General features: G+C 41.0%; 1 protein-coding gene across 2 annotated transcripts; it reads right to left on the minus strand.

Moving 5' to 3' along the window:
- Positions 1 to 6,168: 6,168 nt before the first annotated feature.
- On the minus strand, positions 6,169 to 8,213 carry LOC119264826 (polymeric immunoglobulin receptor-like). 2 transcript variants are annotated; one of them, XR_005131235.1, is made up of 4 exons: positions 8,137 to 8,213; positions 7,692 to 8,000; positions 7,275 to 7,607; positions 6,169 to 6,426 (listed from the first exon to the last, which is right to left on the minus strand). XR_005131235.1 is itself a non-coding variant. In XM_037543859.1 (3 exons), exons 1-3 carry the CDS (start codon positions 8,168 to 8,170, stop codon positions 7,474 to 7,476), a joined length of 477 nt encoding a protein of 158 aa, XP_037399756.1. In that variant the 5' UTR covers positions 8,171 to 8,213; the 3' UTR covers positions 6,980 to 7,473. The 2 variants fall into 2 exon arrangements, 1 of the variants encoding a protein (XP_037399756.1); XM_037543859.1 differs by lacking the exon at positions 6,169 to 6,426 and having other exon boundaries at positions 6,980 to 7,607.
- Positions 8,214 to 10,415: the final 2,202 nt, after the last annotated feature.

A 10,415-nucleotide genomic window follows, 5' to 3' on the forward strand; every position in this document is an offset into this window, starting at 1 on the left:
AAAAAATATACACAAGGTCATATATTTTTGTCTGTTTTAATTAGTTGATTTTAAGAGTTGTTTCCCCTTTTCTAATTATGGGGCAGCTCACACAGCAGTATATTTTTACTTTCAAGCTTATATATACAGGTTTCGTCTAAACTGATTGAGAACCCCTTTCTATACCTTTCTGTGTTGCCTGATCTGGAAGCCATGTGCGAGACAGGTCTGCAGAGAGAAGTGTCTTTCAACCACACTGCCATTAAAAGTATTTGATTTCCTGTTTTTGCATAATTTTCAACCAAAATGGTTTCAGATCCTGATTTAAATGCGTAAAAACAAGGTGTTTTAAATGGTCAATTCATTTACTGAAGGAAAAAAATGAAACACTCACTTATGTGAAAAAGTAATTGCACCTTGAACGTAACTTAGTAACTGGTTGTGCCTTTAGCTGCTCTCGTGGATACCATTTTTGTCCAGTCTCTTATCTAATAGTGACCTTATCTGAGGTAAGTGAGGCCTGCAGTTCTTTAGATGTTCAACTGGGCTCTTATGTAATGTCCTAAATGAGTGGGTCATTGTGATCCTGGATGCATTTTGGTAGGGTGGCTACTCCTGTGAACCACCACTGTTCTACGTTTCTTCAATTTGGACTGGCTGTGATTACATGCAAAGATTTTTGCCAATCCGATTGTATTTAGACTGAGATGTTTAAATGCACACTTAAACAATCTGATGGTAAATCTCCGTTTACATGCTCACTACAAGTAATCCGATCTAAAATGACAAGCATACATGGACAATCACTTAGTGTAATCATCACTATGACAGCAAACATCATGCAAGTCCAGTCAGGGTGAGATGAGCTGACGAGGAGGAAGGCCGAGAGGAAGACGTCGTGTTCTGAGACACATAAGCTGGACATCCGTCCCGCCGATGTCTTTTAAAGATCAGAGCATGAACTTCGTCTCCTCTGCAGACCAGTTTCTGCTCCGCTGTGTTGAATGGTGTGAACTCTCATTATGATGCAGCGCACATGCAGAACAGACCTAAACTTTCCGATAGGGAATGTAATCGGATACAGACGTTTACACGGATATTATTCTCCTGTTTAACAGATTGTTTAGAGGATTACCCACCTCGTTCAATCTGATAGAAATTGTATTCCAAATGGCCTCAATCAGACTAGACTTCTTCCTCTTCCGGCTGCTCCCTTTAGGGGTCGCCACAGCGGATCATCTGCCTCCATCTTGCCCTATCCACTGCCTCCTCTACTTTTACACCAATCATCTCCAAGTCCACCTTCACTACATCCATAAACCTTCTCGGAGATCTACCTCTTCTCCTTCTGCCCGGCAGCTCCATCTCCAACATTCTTCGACCAATATATCCACTGTTCCTCCTCAACACATGTTCAAACCATCTCAACCTGGCCTCTCTGGCTTTATCTCCAAACTGCTCCACCTTCACTGTCCCTCTGATCTGCTCATTTCTAATCTTGTCCAGCCTTGTCACTCCCAACGAAAATCTCAGCATCTTCATCTCCGCCACCTTCAGCTCAGCCTCCTGTCTTTTAGACAGAGCCACAGTCTCCAAACCATCCATCATAGCAGCATGCACTACTGTCTTGTAAACCTTCCCTTTCACTCTTGCTGCTATCCTTCTGTCACACATCAGCCCTGACACCCGTCTCCACCCACTCCATCCTGCCTGCACCCTCTTCTTCACCTCTTTTCTACACTGTCCATTGCTCTGGATGGTTGACCCAAGATATTTGAAGTCATCCACCTTTACAACCTCTACTCCTTGCATCTTCACCTTTCCACCTGCCTCACTCTCATTCACACACATGTATTCCATCTTATCTCTACTGACCTTCATTCCTCTCCTCTCCAGTGCAAACCTCCACCTCTCCAGATTCTCTTCCACCTGCTCTCTACTCTCACCACAGATTACAATGTCATCTGCAAACATCATGGTCCATGGAGCCTCCTGCCTGACCTTATCTGTCAACCTGTCCATCACCATTGCAAACAAGAAGGGGCTCAAAGCTGATCCCTGATGTGGCCCCACCTTCACCTTGGAACCATTTGTCACTCCAACTGCACACCTCACCACTGTCTCACTATCCTCATACATGTCCTGCACCACCCTAACATACTTTTCAGCTACACCTGACTTCCTCATACAGTACCACAGTTCCTCTCTTGGAACCCTAACATATGCCTTCTCTAGATCCACAAAGACACAATCAGACTAGACTATTGAAATAAAAACCACACCGATGACATCACTTGACTTCCTTTTACCCGTTTTCTGAGGATCTATGAAGAAAAGCACATGGTGAGTCCACTGTGTCTTTCAGTTATCAGAGATTCTCATTTAGCTCATGATTTCATGTGAAGCTTTTAGCTGAAGTCACTGGTGTGACCGACTTTATTCTTATGTAACTGAAAAAATAGAAGACAAATGGATTAAATTTGCTATTCCAGTGGATATTTGACTGACAACATGTGGTTTGATGCTCTGTAGCAGCCATTTTGTAAAATGCATTTTTCCATTAAAAACGTCTCTGGTGTTTCCTTTATTATGTGTAACACCAATGGACACTTATGGACAGATAGAAAAGTGGATGTGTCTGTAGAATGACCCAAGAGCAAAATATATTTATTATGCAAATTAGTTCAAAACAAAACTGAACACTGTAGGTACACTATATGTATACTGTGTTATCTGGCATACGTTCGGCCTACCAGTGAAATTAATAACCCTCTGCTATGTCACCCACTACCATTACCAGCCCGTTAAATTAATGTGAATACTGATGCAAATGCACAGGTCATTAAACATCGTGCATGTCAGAAATTGCTGTGTGGTGTCAATATCCCCTTTACACCACATTTAAGTGCCAGTTTTGGTGCTGCTATCTATGATATTAGTATCAGTGCAAAGTTAGTCTTAGTTATGTAAAAAGTAACGGCGGAGAGGCGAACCCACCTGCAGAAATGAAAACCAGAGAGCAAGAGTTTATTGGGGCACGGGACTGAGCTTGAGACGTTGCGGTTGAGGTGACCCAGAACCAGGTTCAAATCGTGTTGTTTTGCCTCTGAGGAGCACAGGTGACTACGGAAAAACACCTCAAGAAGGGGAAAAGAAAAGGCGGGAATGTGGCGAACAGCAAACAAAAGAACATGCTCAAACAAAGGCTGAACTAGAAAGGTGAAACAAAAGATAACGGGAAAACAAAAAACACTTCCAGTCCACGAACGAAGGGACGGCAGACTTTGCTTCAGGTGTTTGCTCTTGGTGGGAGTAAACTCTTCTTCTATTTCTTTGAGCCATTTGTAGCTCAAGAACCCTTTTTGTGGCTTTAAGTAGGTTTGGGACAGTTTCTTTTCTCAGCCCTCCTTTCTTTTCAGACACCAAGTACCGTACCGGTCACCCCTCTACAAAGGTGTGACAAACGCCACTGTTTGCCATGGCCTTAAGTAGAGGAGTCCGCAGGTGTGTCGTGTTGGGCCTAATCAGCCCACCGGCTTCTGGGAATTGGAGTACCCTGAAGTTGTGGCCCCATGCCGCCGCCACCTTCTGCTGGCAGCTGGCAGTGCAGGCTGGACACCCTGCCGCCGTCGCCGTCTGCTGACAGCAGGCGGGGCCAGCTGAACCTTTACAGCTATCCAGTTTGTTTTTCACAATGATGGTGTCATTTTAATCCATTCTATTTAAATGAAGGTGCTGTTTATTCATTATTCATTGTAAATGCCTTCTCAGTGGTACAACAGTAGTTTTAAGGTCAAATTTTGTAATTTAGACATTTTTCCCAGCAGACATATGTATTTATTTACTTTTTTATAAACGAATGTTTTAAAGTAAAACAATATAATGAAAAGGCTGGAGACACGACAGAGTGTTTAGAGTTAATACTACTTAAAAATATATATCTGCAGTGAAATATGGTGCAAATGCAATATGTTCCCTAACTGAGAATACTGAAGACGTACCCTTGAGGGAACCACCCCTGCGACAGTTAAGTCTGAGAGTGCACCTGTGGACTGACTGCATGCAGCTTACAGAGAGTAAGAGTGAGAGTAAGAGTGAGAGAGATAGAGAAAGAGTGAGAGTGAGAGAGAGTAAGAGTGAGAGTAAGAGTGAGAGTGAGAGAGAGAGAGAGAGCGAGAGAGAGAGTGAAAGAGACAGAGCGAGAGAGAGAGAGAGAACGAGAGAGAGAGTAAGAGTGAGAGAGAGAGTAAGAGTGAGAGTGAGAGAGAGAGAAAGAGCGAGAGAGAGAGAGAGCGAGAACAAGAGAGAAAGAGTGAGAGAGAGAGAGAGAGTAAGAGTGAGAGTGAGAGAGAGTAAGAGTAAGAGTGAGAGAGAGAGAGAGAGAAAGAGCGAGAGAGAGAGTGAGAGAGACAGAGCGAGAGAGAGAGAGAGACAGAGCGAGAGAGAGGGAGAGAGAGGGAGAGAGACAGAGAGAGAGAGAGAGAGATTGAGAGAGAGAGAGTAAGAGTGAGAGAGAGAGAGAGAGAGAGAGAGAGAGATTGAGAGAGAGAGAGTAAGAGTGAGAGAGAGAGAGAGAGAGAGAGAGAGAGAGAGATTGTTGCATGGTATTGGTATCGCATTCAGCCAGTGCGCTGATACTAATATGTTATCGGTACAATTGCAACCCAAAGCACAGCTACTGTTTATTACTAGAAAACATGTGTGTAAAGAGTTGTTTATATGTGTAGTTGTGTGATTCTAAATCAATATATATATTTATCTTTATTAATGATTATTCTTTATTCTGTGCTGGGCTTTGGGGTACTTAGTATTTAGGGGTCCCATGTTGAATGGCTAATCCAACGCTTGTTGGATGTTAACTGATTCGCCACAGTAGCGCGGATGCTTCAGGGGCAACAAAAGATTATTTATCAATTCTTATTTTGAAAATGCCATTTTCTAGTCTTGTTTTAATTAATTGGGACGTAAATAACACATTAATTACTCTTCTCGTATGTCTTTAGTTTAAGAGATGAGTGACCGTTCACTCTTTCAGCCAGTCTCTTGGGAAACTGGGCGAGGCTTCAGATTTAAAAACAAGCTGCGGCACATTGCAAAGGTTTTCAGAAGTATCCAGGCATAGTTACAGTTACTCGGTTACAGAGGACCAACTGGTGAATGAGTCTGCTACAGCGTCACCCTGAGGCAGAGCAGTACTGCAGCTCTACTTAGCTAAGAACTCCAGAGACAGAAGCTGATTGTGGGTGAAGCAGATAAACAATGAGCTTAACTGAATCTGGATTTGAGTGTCAGCAAAATGTCCTAATAAGTATATTTTCAGGGACCCCCCGAGAATTCTGATTTTGAGCCATTCAGGGGGCCCAAGAAGTTAATTAGAAGGTCCGAGACCGACTGTATTTTGCACTTCAGTTAGAATGGCTTTGTGTTGGTAACCTTTAATAGACAGAGAAGGGTTAGGAGTGACCGGCGTCTATTATTTTCAGCTACTTTGCAAGTGCCTTGTTCTAATAAAAGAGCATTTTCAAGCAGAAATTGTGGCCTTCTCTGATTTTTCTTCTGCACAAGGCCACAGTATTATTTATCCTGTTTGAAGACCATGTACTGCTGGTGCCTCAGACTTACTGTACACAACTGTACTGTCATTTTAACCAATTGTATTCAAAACAAAGCCATTTATTTATTATACACTGTCAGAAACTAAAGTACAGTACAGGGACATTTTTCAATCTGCAAATATTGTAAACATCCCCTGAAATGACAACAGTGGTTTAAAGGTCAAATTTTATTCCATAAATACATTTTTCCAGCAGACACATGTATTTATACCTTTTGATAACCTAATGTTTTAAAATAGAACAATACAATTAAAAGGCTGGAGACGATACATGGTGTATAGAGTCAAAGCAACTTAAAAAATATAACTGCAATGTAATTCAGTACAAATATGGTTCCTAAATAAAGGAACTGGAGACGTACCCTTGAGGGAACCACACCAGTGACAGTTTTTTCTGAGAGTGCACCTCTGGACTGACTGCCGGCATGTCATTTAAGGATGAACATCTGTGAAAGGAAGAGGAGTAAACCACAGAGAGAGAGAGAAAGAGCGAGAGAGAGAGAGAAAGAGCGAGAGAGAGAGAGAGAGCGAGAAAGAGAGTGAGAGAGAGAGAGAGAGAGAGAGAGAGAGAGAGAGAGAGAGAGAGAGAGGAAATTGCTGCATGGTATCGGTATCCCTATTAGCAATACCGATACTGTGTTTAAGTGCCGATATCTGTGCTGATACCAATATGACTGGTGTGGATGAATTGGTGTCTGTACGTTTGCTATAGTTATCGCTTCTTACTTGAAAAAAAAAACACCTATAAAAGCAATTCTTAACAAAAATTTCCCATTTCAACATGATGCGTCCTCGTAAGAAGCCAGTCACTCTGACTGAACTCTGAACTTTATCTGTCAAGTTAAACACCAATTAGAATCTCATCAGCAAGTCCATAAAGTAAATAACAGTGGAACTTTCTAGACCTTCAGAGAAAGTCAGGTGATTTCAAGTCTGTAATTTTAAGGTCTTTTTATTTAATAGAATCATCATATTTGATGTATTTAAAGACTACTTGCATTATAGTAAAACTATTATTTTACGATACATTTTTGGTATCTAGTTAAATACAGCTAAGCTAGATTTTACCCTGGTTTGGACTTCAGGAGCTGGAATAAAGGCCTTAAAATTTAAATAAACTACTAACATAATTAGAAAGACACAGGAATGAATCGACCAATGGTATTTCAATTTGCAATTGGATTAAAAAAAAACAGGCCAATTGGACGTGCTAAATTGCCCCTAGGTGTGAGTGACTGTCTGTGTCTGTCTGTCTGTCTGCCCCGCGATGGGCTGACGACCTGTCCAGGGTGTATCCTGCCTTCCTCCCAATGACCACTGGGATAGCCTCCAGCACCCCCCCCCCGCGACTCTGAGGGAGAAGCGGCTTAGAAAATGGATGGATGGAAAAAAAAACTTCCAGAAGTTCTAGATCCTTCACAGAATAAAACTGGTGACCTTTCCTTCTACTACTACCACCTTAAACATGCAAGGTGGCTCATTTTTTGTCTATATGTTAATGTCTTTTACAAGCCTCAAATAAAAAATGTGCAAATTGTTTTTCAAGCTTTAAAAGTCTTCTAATCAGGTCTGTTACAGGCTATTACTACAAGTTTTGACTTTTGTAAAGTCCTAAACTGAAAGCCCAGCTCTAATAATCACAGTTCACCACTGCTAATAGATGACTTCATGTTTATCTCACCAGTAACATGGAGATGTACAGTTTTGATTGTAGAGAACACTTTGATTGGATATTCCCAGGTCTGTGTGCCACAGAAATAAACCCCACCATCCTCTTCTTTCAACTCACGGATGGTCATGGTGAAAAGGTTTAAACGATTATCATCAGTGATGTAAAACTGATTTTCTTTGTGGTTTTTGTCAGGCATCGTAAAAATGACCTAATCAGCTGAGTGACCTTTCAGTTTGTAGAAGTACTTCCATGTTCTCTTATGTTCCACTGTATAGTCACAACTGATGCTGACATCCTTGTTCAGATGTCCAACCACTGTCATTGACATCCCACAACAAGCATCTGTCAATCATAAAAACAGGTCATTATGTACATTTATGGAAAAGAATGCTACGCTTACTGTGTTCTTTATTGCGAATCCCTCACCATGGTGAACTTTCAGATTTATTTCCCGATTCCAATTATTAGCCAATCCAAATCGGTATTTTCCAGCATCCTGTGGGTTCAGCTCTCTGATTAACACTCCGAAATGTCCTTGTTTACTTTCATACAGCGAGAACCTTCCTTCAAAAACAGTATCATTTTGAGCAGTAGACTGTATTACAGTTTTGCAGGCACCTCCTGCAAACTTGCAGATATACTTTGGAGTGTGTGAGCTCCACCGATGACGATCACCCATGGTCATTATTACACTGCCCCCAGAGTAGCTTATCACATTAGTGCTGCTCACTAGACCTGCCAGCAAAAAGGAAATGTATTTCTCATCTCAGTAACACCAAAAAACTTAGCAGAGTGTAAGGGTACGAGTTTCTTTGGGCATTTCAAACACGGTTAACAGTCTAATGAGATCCAGTTAAAATAGATGACTGACCTGTGATCAGGCAGAAGGTGATGATGATCTTCATTCTGAACTGAGCTTCAGCTTAACTGGTGCAGTTCAAGTTGCTGTTGTTTGTCTGAGAAAAATCTCTCTCTCTCTCTCTCTCACTCACTCTCACTCTGTGGTTTATTCAACTTCCTTTAACAAATGTTCATCCTTGACTGCATGCTTGTAGTCATGTGCACTCAGAAGAAAGTATTAAGGGTAAGGCATCAGTACCTTTAGTTAGTGAACATCTTTGTACTATATTACGCAGCAATTACATTTTTGAAGTTGCATTGACTCCACACACTCTGTCGTGTCTCCAGCCTTTCAATTGTATTGCTCCATTATATAACATTACATTATAGAAAGATGTAAATACATACCTCTTCGCTGGGAAAAACATATTTAAGATACAAAATGTGACCTCAAAACTATTGTTTTGAAATGAACCTGCACAGTAACTTTTTCTGACAGTATATAATACAACTTTATTTCCAAAAAAGTTGGGGCACTGTGAAAAATGTGAATAAAAAAATGCAATGATGTGCAAATCATTTAAACTCTATATTTAATTGAAAACGCCAAACGAAATGAGGCCAAAAATCAGTATTTGCTGGCTGTGATCTTTGGGCCCTCAGACGGCACTGTATTAAAAACAGACATCATTTTGTAGTGAAATCACTGCATGGGCTCAGAAACACTTCTGAAAACCACTGTCTTTGAAAACGGTTCATCACTGCATCCACAAATGCTAATTAAAACTCTAAAACACAAAGAAGAAACCAAATATAAAGAGGATCCAGAAACGCTGCCACCTTCTCTGGGCCTGAGCTCATTAAAATGGACTGAGGGGAAGTGGAAAAGTTTGTGATAAGACAAATCAAAACTTGAAGTTTTTTTTGGAAATCATGGATGCCGTGTCCTGCCGTTATCAGTGCACAGTTCACAAGCCAGTATTCATGATGGTATAGGGGTGCACTGGTGCACATGGTCTGGGTGATGTGCACATCTGTGACGGCGCCATAAATGCTGAACAATGTGTACAACGAAATTTTATTGTTTTTTGAAAAATATATGCCCATTTTGAATTTGATGCCAGTAACACATTCCAAAAAAGTTGGGATAGAGGCAACAAAAGACTGGTAAAGTTGTCCCTGTCCAAAAGGAATGTACAATTTCTCTTTCTTTCTCTGTCTCTCTCTCTTTGTGTTTTTTTCCTCTTTCTTTAACAGATGTTTATCCTTAAATGACATCCCTGCAGTCAGTCCACAGGTGCACTCTCAGAAAAAACGAGTGCTGAACTGTCACTGGGGCGGGACCCTCAAGGGTACGTCTTCAGTTCCTTTAGTCAGGGAACATATTTGTACTATATTACACTGCAGTTATATTTTTTGAATTACATTAACTCCACACACTCTGTCGTGTCTCCAGCCTTTTAATTGTATTGTCCTGTTTTAAATCATTTGTTTATAAAAAGTATAAATACATACGTCTGGTGGTACGGTTAGTGCTGTGGCCTTACAGCAAGGAGGTTCTGGGTTTGATTCCCCAGCCGGGTGACCACTGCGGTCAGGCCAACTGGATGCATTTACAGGGTTTGTACTTTGGTGTATGAAAAATTAACCCTGCACAGAAACTTCTGTTCTGTTCTGACAGTGAATAATGAATAAACAGCACCTTCTTTTAAATAAAATTGATGTGATGTGTAGTTATGTACAGTACGTCTGGGGTACCATCAGTACATGGCCTTCAAAAAGGATACATAAAATAATTTGGGCAATCAGTGATTTTGCAAACTATTGCCACTGTTCATCCTTTTTTGGTTTAGAGAAGAAAAACTGGAATCTGTCATCTGATAAGATCTGATTTCTTTTTTGTTCAGGATTGCTTTTTTAGGCGTTTTTTTTTTTTTTCAAGTAAGAAGCGATAACTATAGCAAACGTACAGACACCAATTCATCCACACCAGTCATATTGGTATCAGCACAGATATCGGCACTTGCTAATTGCTAATAGGGATACCGATACCATGCAGCAATTTCCTCTCTCTCTCTCTCTCTCTCTCTCTCTCTCTCTCACTCTCTCTCTGTGGTTTACTCCTCTTCCTTTCACAGTTGTTCATCCTTAAATGACATGCCGGCAGTCAGTCCAGAGGTGCACTCCCAGAAAAATCTGTCACTGGTGTGGTTCCCTCAAGGGTACGTCTCCAGTTCCTTTATTTAGGAACCATATTTGTACTGAATTTCATTGCAGTTATATTTTTTAAGTTGCATTGACTCTATACAC

The sequence above is a fragment of the Pygocentrus nattereri genome, chromosome 12 (assembly GCF_015220715.1).
Source record: "Pygocentrus nattereri isolate fPygNat1 chromosome 12, fPygNat1.pri, whole genome shotgun sequence".
NCBI classification, from domain to species: domain Eukaryota; kingdom Metazoa; phylum Chordata; class Actinopteri; order Characiformes; family Serrasalmidae; genus Pygocentrus; species Pygocentrus nattereri.